We start from the raw sequence: 18386 nt of genomic DNA on the forward strand, positions 1-18386 counted from the left end.
GTGCTATTTTTGAGACTTCCCACACTCCTTCTGCAATGGGTGGGCTTTATGGAGTGCAAATATGCTCTCAGGTAGGGGTGTGGATTGAGAAAGACTCTTTGGGTAGCACTTACATACAGAAGAATTTCCCAAGCAGCTTTGATGTGAATAGGGATCACATCCAAATTCTTTCCACTTTGGTTAAGGTCCCAAAACTTTGATAGGGGAAGGGTATAGTTTGATGGTGTCCAGATGTTGGGACAGCAGCTGGAATAACCCAGAAGCAAGAGCACCCTGTCTGATGCTCTGCAGTGCCCTCTCTACAACAGACAGAAGGGAAGCTGAACCTGTCCCATTGGACAGGTTATTAAATATGTAAATATTACAATATTTAATGACTTCTTTAAATAAATAAGTCATCAGCTATTTGTATAAATATATAAGGATTACTGCTTATGCAGCTGATGATGACCTAACTTAGAGAATCAAGAAATTCTGGAGTATAATCTCTTCTTCATAGAATGGTTTGAATTGAAAAGTGTCTTAAAAACCATCTAATTCCATCTAAAATCTAAAATTCCAACCCCTCTGCCACAGACAGAGACACCTTCCCCTAGACCAGGCTGCTCAGAGTAAAAGGATGACCAGTTCCTGAATTTGTTCCAGATGGTTCTGCTGTGCGCCAGCTGTTGGCCAGGAGTCTGAGGAAGCATTGCAGCTTGCTTGCGTGCACGGTGGCTCTCGTTAAATTTTTAAGCAAGGAAAGAAAAAGTGCTTTTTAAAATACACTTGTCATGAGTGGGAGGTAAAAACCAACAATCCTCACCCAGGTGTCATGGTGTGTGTTTTTTCTTTATTTTCATCCATAATCTCAGTGTTTTATCAAGGACAATAAACATTGATCTCCACAGCATATCAGTCAGTCACAGAGAGGCTCTCCAGCTGATTTTCTTCTGACCCTCACAATTAGATAATGTTTCCCAAGTAAAGCTTAAAGATATACCTATTTTACTAATGTGAAACACCAAATCACATTTGCTTCCAAATACAGGGGAATAGGAAGGAATAGGAATGCTCTTCCCCCCCTTTCATTAGCAGCAATTTAGGCATGTGTGATACAGCCCCTTTACTCCTGGGGAGAGTTCCCCTTCACTGGTGTTCCCAGCATGGCAGAGAGGGAAATAATTCAGTGATTCACCAACCCATTAACGAGGGGTGTGTGTAATCAAAGACCCAGCTTGTTAAATACTTAAACACCCCTCTGCCCTGCTGTATCTGAATGAATTAACATAAAAAAAACTCTGAGTAACTTAATTGTACAACAAATATCTTAATTTTTCTGTTTTGAAATTTGCTCTGAGAAGCACCTTTCCAAATTTTTTACCAGGAAATTAGAGCACGTTCTCCTCAAAAACTTATGAACTTGATGATTTTCAGTTGGCATGTGGGTGTGTTTGTCCTTACCTCCTGTCATGAAACCAGCACAAAATCTACTTTTAATATATTAGTTAAAGCCTCTTTGACAGCACTTTCAGCATGTTTCTATTATTCTGTTTAAACTTGCCCTTGTTCTGTAGAAGTCATAAACCATGCTGCCTGCTGTCTTGTCCCAGCTGATTTTTCTTCTCCTCCCTAATCCTTCTGGAAGGTTGGATGAGGAAAATTCTAAAGTTCCTAAGTTCTGCCTCTATGCTTAGGTTTATACCTATAAGCTGACTATACACTATTCCTTTTCTCAAACTCTGAGCTGCTCAGAGTTTGCACAGTACACTCTTTTCTCTCTGTCTAGAAATTGTATTGACCCTGAAAGCACAATGTGCAAAAACCACCAAGAAATTGAGGTCCAGATAAAAAGGATACAATGGATTTACTTCCTATACCTAAACCAAACATTACTGATAATCTAAGCTCCTTTCCTCTTTTGTTTGTTTACAGGATCTTCGTGTCAGGAATTGGCTGTTTTTTCATGTTTTTTTCCTGTTTTAATTTCAATCCCTTCATGAAGAATAGTTCCTGTACGTTGGAGTTGTTTGCAACACTTCAGGGATATCTATATCTTACTAATTTATATAGAGCAACAAGTCTTTTAACATATGGAAGTATTTCATTAATTGTTTTCTTCATTCTTCTTGTATTCAGACTTCTTTTTCTTTCGCATTAGGGTGATCAACTTGGGCTGTCACCTTGAACAGAAAACATCATGAGCTGATCTTGTAGGCTGAGATTCACACCTCAGTTGTCTGCAGATTGTCATTGAATGAGTTAAGCCTCATGTAAAGGATGAAGCACTTGGGAATGGATGTGTGTTGCAATTTTGCCTTACTAACAGGACAAAGCAGCTGCAGCTCTGTTCATTGTAGCATTTATAATATCAGTCTGAGCTGCCTGAGTTCTCCTTTTCCATGTGAAGCTCTCAAGAGGCAAAATCCACTTGGTTCACAAATTCCTGGACTTGCATATTTCCAATAATTCTTCAAGACCCATCAGCATTCCATATGATTTTTCCCAGGGTTCATGTGATTGATTCAGCAGCAGTCCAGGTTTATGCCTAAATCCTTCTAGTGTGTCATCACTGGGGTCAGACTACATGCTTTAAATGCTTTGTCTTGTCAGAAAAGGCTTAGCAGTGTTTCACACTATCCTGTCTTCAGGAATATGAAGACTACAGAGAGAGAATAGAAGACAATGAAAAATTATGAAACTCTTTGCAGTGCAGTTTAAATTTTTCCTCTTTTATAACAGATGTTTTTTCTCTTCTATCAGAGAAACTTTAAAAAGAAAAACTAATGGCAATGACTGTACAAGCCCAATTGCAAATAATCCTGGCTCGAAAAAGGATGCCCACTTCTGTGCAGTGTGCAGTGACTATGCTTCAGGATACCACTATGGGGTCTGGTCCTGTGAAGGCTGCAAAGCATTTTTTAAAAGAAGCATTCAAGGTAGGACAAACAGGTTTTGATCATTTGCTTAAATAAATTGTTTCATGTGACCAGGGGCTGAAGCAGTTGACCTAGTAATGAGCTGCTCTGAAATCCTGGTGTCTGGTGCTCCATGCTGAAAATAGAGCAGCACATGATTTAGCTGTTTTATCTCTTGGCTCTGATGTTATCAAGATCTGGAAATGTTACAGAGTGAGCAATTGATTTCTTTAGAGAAGAGGCGGAATGCATAGCACAGTGAGGCCCTGCAGCACTGGGATGGCACTGCAGACCTGTGAATCTGATGGGAGTTTGTGGCCCAGCTTAGTTGTAGTAATTGAGAATTAGTTGTCACAGGCACAGTAAGATTAGATAATTATCTGGAGACTTTGCTTGCTGGGAGCTTTTCTTGACAAGAGCCTATTGCCTGGAGCTGTTGAGTCACAGTGTACAGTATCTACACACTGTGGAGGATGGAAAAATATGTGTAGCAAATAGCAGGTACTAACCTGGTTATCATTAATGCTCAGCCCTCCACCCCTCAGAGCCTGCACTGCAGTATCTCTTACCCTGCTAGGTCTCTCTGTCTAAGACTTCCACTTCCATGTTTAAATTCTTAAATATTTGGTATTTAGTTCAAGTTTGCTGCAGGGCTGCAATGTGAATTAAGTGTGGGGCTCCACATTTACTGTCACAGCCAGTGGAAGTCACTCAGGCACTGTTCTGCAGATTTGTGACACTTAGTTTCTTTAACCTTGCCCCAGTTATCCTGATCTTTGGCCTCATCTCGGGTCTTTTGGTGGAAAATCATTTCTATTGACATTGGCTGCTACATGTGGATACAAATGCAGAAAATCCTGCTGCTGTTTGATCTTTACTGTTCCTCTCCCACTTCTGCCTGCAGGGCCTTTAGGAATCTTCAGGTATTTTCTTTTTGCTCAGTATGGCAGAGATAGTGCCACTAGGAGAATCAAATTTAATTCAGAACTTTGTTTTGCCTTTTCAATTTATTGTGCAACTTCTGCACAGGTGAATAGCAATTTCTACAAGCTGGTGCAAGTACTGTGGATTTCTAAAATAATTGAAGAGACCTTTGTGTTCAGTGTGCCACAAATGGAGACTGAATTTGATCTCAAGGTGTTTTCTGTCAAGTCAATGCTTTCCCTGCTCTGTGTTGCTCACATGTACTTGGGCCACCAGCAAATTACCCACTGTGGTCTTTTGTACACCTCAATGTACCCTGTCAGGTAATGGTGTTTGTAATTCAAATGAAAGAATAAAAAAGGCACATAAAATAAGCCAGTTCTTGGCATAAAACACTTATCAAGCACTCAGTTGCAATGGTTGTTATGCAGGATATTGTGTATTAAAATAAAAGACTTCTGGGCCTGCCATAGAGCAAAATGTTGGCCTTATTAATGAAATTAAAATTAGAAGTATGACTGAGCAACTGTGTGTGGTCTCCTTGGCTTGTCTGAGTTTGTAGTGTAGTCTGTCCCACATCACTGAACATCTGCCTGCAAGTTAAATTATCCCAAGGCCACGAGAGCTTTAAGACACTTTATAGTCCTGTGTGCAATGGAGAGTTTCTTCGTCCTCTCCCTCCATGTTGTGTGAAGAGTCATAAACAGTAATTTGTTTTTTGGTTGTATCTGCCAGTAAGAAATGGGACAAACTGTAACGTGATCTCTTCTTTTTAAAATTGTCAGTTCAAAAATTCAAGGTTAAAATAATTCTGATTTTGCATGGTGATAGTCACAATGGTTCAGTTAAATAATTACTCTTAGGGACATGAACTCTTGGATTTTCACCAAGTGAAAAAAAAAGAAAAATCACTCTAGCTGTGGTTTTGTCTGATCTTATTCTTGGTTGGGGAAAAAAAAAAACAACAAACCCCAACCAATTTAAAAAGCAGCCTGGGAGAAAAGATATTAAGGCAAGTAAATGAGTGAATATTTTTTGCATCCTTTGGTAATTGCTGCAAGAGATAGTTCCACTATTTGGCAGCAGATTATTCAACTGTATGTACACCAGGAGTGTACCCAAGTCCAGTTTACAGTAATAAACCTTTGGACCAGATTATTGATTAATGAACTACATTAACCCAAAGGGGTTTGGGTGGGAATGAGGTGATATGGGAAACAATAAGAAGAGAACAAAAGAGGCTGCAGTGAAAACTGATGAAAGGAAGATAAACACTTGCCCAGAATATCTAAAACGTACACCCTCTCCTTGTGCTTTTCTTTGTAGTTACAGGATGCATTATTTCCCACCAGTCTGCTTTTATCTTTTTTTTTCTTTTTTGTTAACTTTGGTCCAGGGTCAATCCTCCAAAGGCTTCTTCATTCCTGGAACTCCCCATGTCAGAGTTCAGTAAATAGAGCTGTAGTTTACTTAAATCTTTGCAGGACTGCTCTTTTCAAGTCTGCTGAGAAAAAAAAAAAAAAAAATCTGGTATCTGTGGTGGTGCTCACAGGGATCCCAGGACGAGGGAAGAGACAAGAATCTTGACTCCATGTTTCAGAAGGCTGATTTACTATTTTATTATATATATTATATTAAAATAAAATTGTATATTAAAACTATATTAAAAGAATAGAAGAAATAATTTCATCAGAAGGCTAGCGAAGGACTAGAAAAGGAATGAAATGATAATAAAATCTTGTGACTGCTCACAGCTTCGACACAGGTGGCTGTCACTGGTCATCAAGTAAAAACAAGTTCACATGCTGTGTAAGCAATTCTCCAAATCACATTCCAAAGCAGCAAAACATGGAGAAGCTGAAGTTTCTCAGCTTCTCAGGAGAAAAGATCCTAACAAAAGGATTTTTCATAAAATATGTCTCTGACAGGTATCTGCCAGCTACAGACTCCCAATATACAGTGCGAAATTGGAGGTTGGGAGCAAATTTCCACAAGAGTGTATGTTCCATTTTCAAAAAATGAGTTGGTTTTAGAAGGTGCTTGGTTATCTGACAGTCACCACTATAAAGCTGAGTAATGCTGTCTGGCTAATTTTGAGGCCACAGGCTGATGTTTAAAATATAGGACAAATATTCATTTTTGCATCAGTTAAATTAATGCAGCTTAGATACACACCCACAAAAAAGCTGAGTTGTTTAAAATCAAGAACATCCCTGATTTGGGAAATGACCAAGATGGTTGGAGATGTTAAATTTTCCCTTCTTGCCCTGCTGCAGGACACAATGATTACATCTGCCCAGCCACCAACCAGTGCACGATAGACAAAAACCGGCGCAAGAGCTGCCAGGCGTGCCGGCTGCGGAAGTGCTACGAAGTGGGGATGATGAAATGTGGTGAGTTGGGCATGGCTGTGTCCTTAGCTGGGGTTTTGCTGGTTTTGGCTTTTTCTTCCCTTCAGCCAATTCTTTATCTTGTTTTCCCTTGGAATCCCAGGAGGGCACAACAACTAAAGCAAGGTTTTATAGGAAAGAATGAACTGATTCTTAAAGCTGAAGACGACTTGTAATTTTCGAACCTGTGGGATGGTGTAGGTTAAGAGTGAAAATCATGTAACCTCTGCAGAGCTTTGGAGACACAAGTTACTTCCATGCCATGCAGCATGGGAAATCAAGAGCTGCTGCTGCCAGAACCTTCTAGGGCCAGCCTCTGCTGATGTGAGGTAAAGGAGACTGTGCTGTGCTCTGCTGCTTGGATGCACTGCAGGAGCAGCAGTGTCACATTGAAACAGTAGTTAATTAACCCAATATTCCACCTCTGATGGTGGCAAGAGTGGGTGCCTCAGGAGGACTGTAGGAATGAGAGCAGCAGCTGAGTGGAACTGCTGCTCTCAGCTCTCAGCTTCCAAAAACTTGCGGTTGGGGACGTTCATAGAGTGACAGGTTTTCTATTGTCCCTCTTTTTAACCCTATAAAGGCTTAGCTTCTACAACATTCCTCAGCAGTTTGGCCACCCATCCTGGGAGGAACCAGCTCTCTGGTTGCCAGGCTTTGGTGGGACAGTGAGGGAAAGGCATTGGGAGGGCAGTTCCTTTTTGTGAACAAGCCATCTTCAGATGATGCCCCACAGCTCTTCCACCAAAAGAAATAGAGAACCACCTCTGTTTGTCACTGCACCACTCAGAATGATCCAGCCTTTTCTTTTATCCCTGTCTTGTACTTACAGCAATGTGACTTCAATGCAGTTGGTCATTTACAGATGATAGTTTCAAGGTTACTTTTAAGAAGAAAATTATTTGAGAAATGTTTCAATCTAATGTATGTTTACAGTCAAGGTTTGCTATTTCTTATAGATTCCCCAATGTATGTAACAGAAACAGGCTGGGAAAATAACCCATAAGAACACTGAGTGCACAGGAGAATGTCCCTGTGCTTGGCTCTCCATGGTTTGCAGGCATGCATCTTGTTTCATCCCACTTAATGCAGACACCTATTTCTGTTTCAAAACTAGACACCATTTTCATCCTCCCACAGCTTTGATCTGCAGACTGTTTGCAAAATATTACTTATTTCACTGGCAACATTGTTTAGAATTTCAGCCTGCATTTATTGCTGAACAATTAATGTCCATTTTTTCTTGCAACAACATTGTCTTTTACCATACAGCCTCCTCTTCTCTTTGTTGTTAAGGGCCTGATTTTGTTTCAGGACTGCATCATATCCCCTCACAACCTTTGTTTTAGTTGGCTAAATAAAGCAAGAAAACTTCTCCTCTTGCAAAATAGGAAAGTAGATGAATCTGGAAATCATCAGATTGTCCCTCCCCCTGCTCCAGGCAGAGATAGCCCAATTTGCACTTGGATGCCCAGAGTCATGGACAGCATTCTGGTGCCTCTCCTCGCTGCAGTAGCACTGACACATTGCTGCTGCTGCAGGAGCTTTCCTCTGCTCACACCCCAGGATCCTATTTGCCTTTTTCAAGGTAACATCATGCTGGCAGTTCATAATCACTCCACGATCTATTATGACTGCAGTCACCCCGTTCATTTCTAGCTGACAACTCCCAGAGCAGAACTGAAATTTCAACTGTTCCTTGAATTATTTTTGTACTCCTCAAGTACATTTAGTTTCTTCTGCTCAAGTCAGCTGCTTCTTTCTATGTGAAGCTCCTGTCTTTTCCTGCAGTGATGGTCCATCTCAGCTTTATTGGTGTTTGGTCTTACCTGCAGCAAGGAAAGCCTTATGCCTGCAAATAAGATCCCTTTCAAAATCTTTCTGAATGGTGCCACTGTCTTTTGGTCATTTTTATGACTCAGAATTTTGCTCAAAGTTTTTCCAATGGAGGTTTCTATAAGGCCCCAGTTCTGGAGTTGGAAAGATTTGGTAAATATTGATTCCATAATGATATTATAAGGTAGACCTCCACAATGCTTGCCTTAAATTAATTCTTTTATTCTAGCTGTCCAGAAAGTTCTCATGTGATTAGACGTCACAGGCACTGTGGTATTACAAGTAATAAGTTATAGTATGCACTCATGTCCTAGCCTGTGTTCCCTTGAATCTTGTCACATGATGAAAAACATGTTTTTCTACCATAATGATTGTCTGCAGGATATTGATGATTTTGCCAGACAAAAAAAAAAAAAAGATTGAAACTATAACTGAAAAAAAAAAACCTCTGTATTTTTAAATAATTAGTTTTTTAAATAGTAGCACTAAAGCTTGAAACTCTCAAGAATTTAATTTGAGAATCGGAACAATTTATTTTCAGAAAAAAGAACATAAAAATTACTCAGAACTGCCTGAGTCACCTGATGAGTTAAGTGGCAGCTGTGAGTAACACTGGTGTATGGACACATGGTGAGAGACATTTAAAGCAGACAGATTTTAAGACAATATTTCTTGCATGAGATGTAAATGCCATTTCCTACAAACCAGAGTGATTATCTCTCAGACATTTTCTCACAAGAATCGTGCTTTAATAAAAACTTTTTATTGTAGAAAGCCATAAAAGAGGACACTTTGTTTTTAATGAAGGCTTTTCTGCATCTCTGCTCCTTTCTGAGGTCACTTAGAGAAAGGAGTGGTTCACATCTGCTAAAGCCCTGGATGGGATGGAATGGTTTGTGAGTGCATTTTTGCTCAGTGGAGACTTGTGTCCAGCAGAAGTGATAAAAGAAGTTCAATTGCCACTTTGTAGTTTGAGAGCTCTTCATAAAATCTCTGCACGGTTCCCATCATACCTTTAAATCCTCGCTTTGCATATTATCAATAGACAGCTTGAGAGAAAACACACACTTGGGAACTTGTTTAAAACAAGTTATGTACCTAAATCTGATTAGGCAGTACAGGCCATCTTCCATGCAGTAGGAGAAGGCACAAAAGTGTTGCTCTACAGCTTCTTGGTCTGAAATTCTCTTGGATGTCATCACCTTCAGAAATGTTAAGTCAATCCAACGCTCGTTGGTGTTTTGGTGGAGGCCAGCTTGGGGGTGCCTTGTATTGAGGTGATTCTGGATTTACTTATGAAATATAGAAAATATTCATATATCATATGAAAATATTTATATATCATTGCCAAAAGCACATGGGTCATGGACATTGCATCTGCCAATTCCTCTGCAGGAAATCTCTGTTCCCTGCTGTTCCAAACAAGGAAGCTACTGCTAAAGTTTGGCAGTAGGACTCCTAACAGTGGTAGAAAAATAATTAATAAAAAAATTGCACTGTCATTAGGAACAAAGAAAACAGAAAAACTGCAGTAAACTCTGCCCAGAAAACTTGAATAAAACAGACCAGGATAAAACTCATCTTCCCTTGGAACCTTCTGGTGTTTACCTGGGGAGCTGAAATGGACTTGGACTGTTTGTCAAAGGCAGTGAAGAAGAGGGGAGTTGCTTCATCTCTTTTCACTCTTCGAGCAGATATACCCTGCTTTGCTTTTGGTTTGCTTCCTGAGGCTCAAATAGACATTTTTTCACAAGGAGTTTTCAGTTTCCCTGACTTTTATTCCCCTCCTCTGCACTGCTCCTGTATCTTTTTCCCCCATGTGTATGTTCTCAACACGTTGAAATTTTTCCAAAGGTAAAGCTCCTTTCAGCCCTGAGTGAGGAGGCTGAGAGGCCACACTCAAGTGATGGAGAGATGCTGCTCTTGAATCATTTGACAAGTTTGCAGGAAGGAAAACAGATTTCCTTCCTGCAAAGGAAATCTGCAGGATTTGGCCTGGTTCAGGATTTGGCCCTTTCTCCTGTGTGTGGCTGCTGTGCGCAGCTGAAATACTCTAAAGTACTTTACACACAGAAAATAAGTGGGGACAAAGTGTTTCAAGGCATTCTCTGGACATCAGATGTATCAATTGAATTTCAGCTTTTATAGCAATCACTAGAATTTCGGCTCACGTTCTCATGTGCACACAGGCAGACAGCAGCTCCTTTGTCAGCGGCTCTACTCTTGAGAATTCAATTTGAGAGTCTGCTCTGGAGTATGTACTCACCAGAATATTTGCATTTGCTTTGAAAGGTGACTGGAATGATCATGATTTACCAGTGTGTACTGGAGCAGGTTTACTCTCAGATTCTTTCAAAAACTGACTATAAAATATCCAGTGGTAGAATCTGCAGTTGCTACAGAACTGGTTAGTTGTATGAGCAACTGCCAGGGACCAAAATCACTATGAGGGCAATATGTCATGTAACTGCCTACCATATCAGACAGCATTTGTGATTTTCAGGGAATTTGCAAAGCTTGAAAAATAGTGTGTTTCACTGCCAGTAATACCTGCTGTGGCTGGGTGAGCAACAGGTTCATTTTAATGACCTTTTTTCAATGTGCCTCACTTCTTATATCTTGGGGTCATTCACTCATGGTCTGTGGTGCTGCAGCTCAAGGTCTTGCCCTTGGTCCAGCATTCTCAACTGAATACAGCAATTTTCTTGCACAAAATAGCTCTAAATAAGAAGAGTGTGGTAGGAAGAATGAGGGATTTGATCATTTTGCACTTCTGCAACTGCCTGAATTACCTTTATAGAAATGAATATTAGATTTTAAGAACAGTTAGGGAGTTTGTAGTTAAGTCAAAGATAGCCCCTAATCAGGGAAGCTGTATTTTATTTCTCTGCCTTTACACAAATTGATCCACATCTCTGTATCTGCTTAAGCAAAACATTAGGTTGGTCAATAATGATTTATAACATATAGTTTTATAAACAATTATACATGTCTGTAGTATGCTAATATATATATATAAGTAAAATTTCTTGGTCCTTCCTAAACTTTGGATTTGAATAGAAAGAAAAGAAGTTCCTTTATGTTGTTGAAAGCTGCTGTTTTAACTGGAAAGCCTGGTGTTTTCTGCTCTGTCAGCTGACTAGAAAGTTTAAATGTAGCTTTCTTTTACTTTAAGTGCAAGCAGAAAAAAATAGAAGGCATTAATTAATGATATCTCTTTTAAATATCTTTTATGCACACTTCTTGGTCATTCAGCCTACATCTGTTTGGCGATGTATGGTTGCCATAATTGGAAGAATTAAAATGGAAGAATAAATGGAAGAATAAAAACCACAACAAATAACTCAGAATCTGCTTTGGTTGAGTTTTTTTCCCGCCTTGTTTTTGTCATCAGTTATATTTTCTTTAGTAGCAAGTTTTTTATGCAGAGATGTAATACTCCTATTTTCTGCACTGGTAATGTTATTATAGAAATTTGGTAAATGTTTTAAATTGAGCATATTTTATATAATATGAATTGGTTATATAAGAACCTTGATTCAGTTAAATAACATAAAGTGATTTAAAGAGGTTTGCTAGTTCCCAGTAAGAACCCTCCACAAGTCTTGAGACCTTTAATACTCTCAAAATCATAACCTGATTGAATTATCTTTAGATAGAGCACTGAGTGCAGCTGTGCAGATGGAAATTGTTCAAGACTTTGTCAATTAGAACAGAATGCTGATGTTCTTTTAAAATTGCTTTAAAATTTGATTTCTTTGAAATTCATTAAAGTATCTGTTCAATTATCTTTATGTTTATATTTTCTGTATATTTATATCAGCTTCAATTTATATTTATAGGCTACAAAATGTTATTTAAAGATCTTTACAACAGTGAATTGGAAAGGATAACTCAGATAATACATGTCCCAGAGCATTTGGTATTTTTGCATAGCCCAAGAAAATTTTTACTCTATTCTGCCCATGGCTCTTATTCCCTTTGCTATTTTTCTTGTTCTGTATTTCAAGGTGCCCCTGGGAAATGTGCTTCAGGTTTCTAAATAGTGAAAACAATGTGATTTCTTGCTTTGTGGTTATGGTCTCTCCCATGCTGTGGAGATCAGAGCCTTGCATCTCTGTAGGCAGAGCACCTGGTACCTGGGCACCTCCCCATCTGTCTCCAGCTGCACTCTCATTCCAGTTGCCTACTTCCCTCTCAGCCTTTACTTTCTGTATTCCCTGATGGAAAATACATACTTTCTGTGCTTTGCAAGATTTCAGAACAGTCTGCAGCCCCCTTTCAAAAAAATTCCAGTATTTTTTGGAAGCTTACAAACCACTTCAAGATTTTCCTCTTGACCTTTGTGCATTAGTGAAGAAATGAGGCTTAGCACAGAGTTCACTGCATTATCCAGGTCTCTTTGTAGAAAATAGTCTATGCCTTGGTGGCCTTTGACTCTCCTCAGGAAGGATTTGCCCAGACTGATGGTGGAACAAATTGCTTTGTTGCTTCTGTAGTTCTGCTGGGAAACTTTTTTTGGGTATTTTCACCAAGTCTCATTCCAATCTACATAAGATAATGTCTTGTGTTCTGTCTGTCTCTGCTGGTATGTTATCTTCTCTTAGTTGCTATTCATCTACTCTGGCAGCTTCTAACTAGTTGTCATTTGGCTAAACATTTAGTTCTACAAATTATTTATTTCCTTCAATCCATTATTGAAGGAAATAAATAATTTGTAGAACTAAATGTTTTGCAAATTTCCTGCCTGCATTCAGCCCATTTCATCCTACCCACATCCCTTTCAAAGTTGCAAACCCATCCTTTCTCCAAATGGGGCAGGCCTTAGGCTGGACTTGCAGCTGAAAAATACTTCCAGTTCCAAATGGCCTGTCCCACGTGGATAGCTCTGTGCCTGAGGTCTGTTCATCAAACCAGCTTTGCCTGTTGGGCTTCTCCAATCTCTTGGATTTCCAGGGAAAGAATGTTCTCCAATATTGAGAACTTTAATAAAAACTTCTTTAACTTTCCCCTGCATCCAACATGGTTTACTGAACAAGCAGCCGGTGAGAGAGTGAGAGCCATGGACAACTGAAAGATCCACACCCTGAAAATCCTGGAAGACACAGTTGGTCCTTATTCAGTCAGGTTGTTCCTGAGTGGCCTTTGCATTCACCCCTCCCCCAGACTGACCCAAATGCTGTTTGACAGCTGCTGAAGATGTGACAGGACTATGACCTGAAAAGCCTCCTCCACCTGAGGCTCCTCTGCCACATGAGCCCGAGAGTCTGCGTTCACCCAGCGTCTTGTTTAGCAAGACAAAGCCTTTTCAACAGCATCTGAAATTAATTTTTTTGTGCCCCCACTACCCTTATTTTTAATTTGGCTTATGTTTGGACTTCTTTGCTAGCTGAAGTAGAACTACAGCTGAGTATTTTATGAATATTATGGCTTTGGAGAAGCTTTTAGACTCTTTCCTTGGAAGCTATGCAAAAACAGGTAACAGCGATGCTACCAATAACACTGACCAAGAATTGGACAATGTTTAGATTCAGCAGAATGAACAATTAATTAAATCTGAGACTGAAAAGGACTGCTCTTTGCAACAGAAATAGGCTTCTGCAGACAGAACTTCACACAGGGTGTTTGCTCTTAGTTGTAGATATCTGAATTCCCTTTGGAGAAAGTGCTGCTGGCTTTCTGGGGCATGGGGAGAAAATGGGTTGAATCTTGTGAATACCTAGCTGACCATCCAGCTGACTCTGAGGCCCAGCTGTGCTTGTTCCTGAGGTCTTTAATATGTAACCAGGCCCAGACGTTCAAGTTTTTTATTCCTCCAGATTATATATAAAGCAAAATTTACAATCAGCTATCTTTATTTGCCTTTAAAGATCTGATTTATATCTTTTTGATGTCAATGGGAGTTTTCCACTGGATTTTTTAAACCAAGCTGAGGTTCAAAATGAAACATTTTTAACTTTATTTTTGTTTAGCAGAATGAACAAAACCCCTCCACTGAAGTTAGCAGGGGGACAAAGTTAAGTCTGTGCTGAATGTCCTAGAAACTTAATGTTCAATATTACAACATCCAATATTAAAGGATTTTCCTCTTTCTCCCCAAACATTTGTGTTGGGACCCAGGACATTCCTCTGGCTGCCTTGGGTGATTTGAGACCCTGGCAGGGGGCTTAGAGACCTTGGCACGGAGTCAAAGACACCTGTGCCTTTGATTTTAGCCCATGGAAAAAATTACCAACTTTGTATGAAGATTTACAAGTCGCAAGAGTTTGAGTAGAATGATAGTTAATTTGTCACAGGGTGAAAAAGTAGAATTTTGGGGATTTAGAATGGGGGTTCAGGAGGCAAGATGGAGGAATCTGGGCCTGTCCTGTCCTTCTTCTTCTTGTCCTCCATCTTCTGCTGGGATGGTGGCACTTTTTGATTGGTTTAGAGTGGAGACAGACTGTCTAACATAGGTGATAGGTACTGGAAAATTATTGTAAATAAAGTACACGTAGTTCTTAGTATAAAAAGCTAACACCATTCCCAGGGCAGGCGTTGTGTTACAACTCGACCTGCTGGACAGATCTCAGCAGGTCGGAGAAAGAATGTAATAGATAAGAAAAAATAAACAACTTTGAAAAGCAGAATGGATGAATGTCGACTTCTTCTTTGGTCGCAGGGCTGGGAAAACAGAGACTTTCTAACACCTCGGGGCTCATCTCAACCACAGAAACCTGGGACGTTTGGGTTTACACAAGGGAGGAAAATTCTGTGGGGAAAACCTCTCCAATGCAACCATGTGGTTCTCGTGGCAGGCTCAAGGAGAGAACGCTGCGGGTACCGGATCCTGCGGAGCCACCGCAGCGCCGAGGAGCGCGCGCACTGCCTGGGCAGGGCCAGGAGATACAACGAGGCAGCCACGAGGGTGAAGGAGATCCTGCTGAGCGCCCTCAGCCCCGAGCAGTTCGTGCTGACCCTGCTGGAGGCAGAGCCACCCCACGTGCTGGTCAGCAGGCCCAGCAAACCCTTCACCGAGGCCTCCATGATGATGTCCCTGACCAAGCTGGCGGACAAAGAGCTGGTGCACATGATCGGCTGGGCCAAGAAGATTCCTGGTGAGGAATTGTGTTTGTTTTGGTCAATGGTTTGGTTTGGTTTTGGTCAATGGTTTGGTTTGTTTTGGTCAATGGTTGGGTTTGTTTTTGGTCAATGGTTTGGTTTGTTTTGGCCAATGGTTTGGTTTGTTTTTGGTCAATGGTTTGGTTTGTTTTGGCCAATGGTTTGGTTTGGTTTTGGTCAATGGTTTGGTTTGTTTTTGGTCAATGGTTTGGTTGTTTTGGCCAATGGTTTGGTTTGTTTTTGGTCAATGGTTTTACCCAGCAATGTGTCCTTCTCTGCTCTGATGTGACAGAGCACCACAGTAAGTGTGTGGTATATGTGAAAAACGTCAATCACTTGTTTTTAGAATTTTAAAAGTTTAGTAGTAATAAATTGGTTATAAAAATAGCAATATAATTACAGTAATTAAAATTTGGACAATTAGGATTTAAGACAATACGAGACAATAAGAACAAAGAGTTACAGACTGTCTGAGTACCTTTTCTGGGCAAAATAAGCCCAAAAAAGGACACAGGTTAACAGAGGATGGAGAACATTAATGGAAAACATGACAGAAACCCTTCTCTCCAGAAACACAGTGTGTGCACAGTGTGGGAAGCAAACTTGGAGGAGAATATCTCGTTTAATCCTTGAATTAGGAATTTAGCCATCAGGGAAGCACATCCTCTTTCCGGTCTGGATGGAGTGGCTGGTGTGCTTCCAGCTCCAGCTGCTGAGCACATCTCCCAGGGCAGAGCAGTCTCAGACAGTGTTGGAGGGTCCAGGTGTGATGGTTTTGGGGTGTGCAGATTCCAGGCCAGCTGCTGAGCTGCTGGGGGGATGTTTGCACCCCGGAGCATCTCAAACGACGCTGGATGTCTGCAAAGTGATGATAGTTTTGCTGTCTGTGTGGGATGTTTAAAAACAGAGAGCCCAAATGCTTTAGACTTATTTTTTGTGGCTTAAGGAACTCTAAAAATAACTGTGAAGTAAATAGCCATAAGGGGTTAAATGGTATCTATTGTTATAATTTCTTGTCAAATCATAAAAATGTGACTAAAAGGTGCCATTTCAAAGAAAAGCCAGTCTTAGGCAATGACCTAATTTAAATCAATATTTCAGTGGGGAAAAAACCCCCAGGCCAACTTTTTCCATTTCCTGATTATTATTAATTTCTATTTTTTTACTCTGAGGCTTTTTTTTTTTTTGAAAAACAAACCCACAAACCCAAACCTTCACCCAGTTAAGATGAATTCTCTTTTTTTACAAGATCAATTTCCAAACCAACCTCAGTTTTGGCACAGGTCACTTTTAGTTTATTTTCAACATATGTCAGAAATAAAAACTTTTTCTTGGCAGTAATAGAACTGTATGAAGAAGACCCATTGAAGCAATCAAACCCCTTCAAGACAGTTCTTGGGAATGCTGACACTTTGTTGTCTCTGTTTGTTTTTTCTAATCACTCCTGTTACAGAGAACAGAAATAAACAGCATTTTAGAGCAATGCCAAAATAGATAGGATGTTTAATATAGACCCAATTATAAGTGACACTGCTGTATCACATGGAAGTTGGACCATTAACTTCAATGTGGACTGATTTTTTGTTTTTCATTAAAAAGCTGTGATGACTAAAGCTCAGGACATGGAATTTTATTTTTCAAAAACTCTTGCCTGTAGGTAATCGTGCCCATCCCTGCCTGGTTCCTAGAGGTAATATCTTAGGAAAAAATACAGAGCTCTTGACTAATGGCCCAGTGAGCAGTAATTTTACTTTCTGAAAAGCTGAATATTTTCTTTTGTGTACTCAGGTTAGAAGTCCATTTTCATCTCAAAGTTATTATTGGATATTATTTTGAATCACTGGAGGTGAAAAAAAATCCTTATTGTATTAACAGTAACTTTTTGCATAAATATGAGAAAAAGCATGTTGGCACTTTGCGGGTTTTTCATGTTTAATATTTAATGACAGTCTTTTGTTATGAATTTTACTCTGTGGCTGTATTTTTGTTCTGGACTTTCAGCCTAATGGAGTATATTTTTTTGTTGCTCAGTCAAATAGAAGCTGACATCTGGATTTTTTTCCTTCTGAATTCTAAGTATTTTAATTCTCAGTTGTCAGGCAGCAGAACACAACTTCTATAATTGCCTTTTGCTTTGCTGACCTAGTCTGAAAGAGTTTACATGGTTCATTGCTGAACCTCTATTGCAAATCAATAAGATGTTGTCACAATATCGAAATTTGGATTCATTATGCAGCCCAGTGTGTTGCTGACCAGAGCAATGTGTCTTTTCCTAGGTTTTACACACCCAGCACATGTTTTTCTTCTCTGTCTTAGCAACATATAATTAAATTATAAGAAATAGAGCCCACAATCTAAAGGACGTGTAATACATCCAGAGAAAAATTATTAGTTTAATGTAGTCTGGAGGAAATAAAATGGGGCTCCTGAGGCTGCAGTGAAAGCTGTGGTGGCTGTTTGCTGTGCTGCACCTTTGGAGCATGAGATTGTTAGGAAAAAGAATTAGAGTCCTTCTAACATGACCATAGCTCCTACTGCTGCCACTGATAATGTGAATTTAGCAGATGGCATCCGTGGTAAATCTGGATCTTCAAGGACCTGGAGACTGAACCCTGGGACTTGGTCTGACATCACTCAACTGAGAGAGTTTTTAAACCTGATAATTCCTTGTTAATGCTAGAGAAATCAGTACATGGCAGTGTAAATATTTATTTATATATACTCTGAAATGTCTTTGGGCTGTTGTTTCCCAGGAAACTGGCACTGTCAGTTTTTGTACTGTTTCACACTTCCGTGAATATTTTCCTAAAAGCAGTTTTAAATGATGAGTGTGTGTGGCAGATAATCTGTTGTTGGCTGTGTGTTCTGTAGTAAATTCTGTGAGTGTGGAACCCAGGAGGGAAGGTACCACTCCTGGGCTCCTGTTTATCCTTCCTATAAAACCAGAGGCAAGGCTGCCCCAGCTTTGAAAAGCAGCACATTCAGGGATGATAACAGTGAGCTTTGCCCAGTTCATGTCAGCCCCTGCCTGTCGCTGACTGTCCTCCAGCTGAGTCGTGTAATAAGATTAAAATGTATGAAGCATTTGTATAAATTACTGACAGGGAGATTCTTTGGCAGCCCAAATGTCCTGTGTGTGTTTTAACACCTCAGACAGCTGGGAAGAGCTTCAGAGAACCAGTCTGCCATGGCCAGGCTGTACCTGGATTTGTCACCAAGCAGTGTCAGGGATGCCAGC

At 40.0% G+C, this 18386-nt stretch overlaps 1 protein-coding gene across 1 annotated transcript in view; it reads left to right on the forward strand.

Annotated features, from left to right (window-relative positions):
* ESR2 (estrogen receptor 2) overlaps positions 1 to 18386 on the forward strand; it is a 38547-nt gene that overhangs the window by 11904 nt on the left and 8257 nt on the right. Inside the window, exons 3-5 of the mRNA XM_030949519.1 lie at positions 2743 to 2918; positions 6098 to 6214; positions 14845 to 15144. Of these exons, the coding sequence (XP_030805379.1) occupies positions 2743 to 2918; positions 6098 to 6214; positions 14845 to 15144 (593 nt within the window). The remainder of the gene's footprint in view (positions 1 to 2742; positions 2919 to 6097; positions 6215 to 14844; positions 15145 to 18386) is intronic.

This window comes from Camarhynchus parvulus, chromosome 5 (assembly GCF_901933205.1).
Source record: "Camarhynchus parvulus chromosome 5, STF_HiC, whole genome shotgun sequence".
NCBI lineage: Eukaryota > Metazoa > Chordata > Aves > Passeriformes > Thraupidae > Camarhynchus > Camarhynchus parvulus.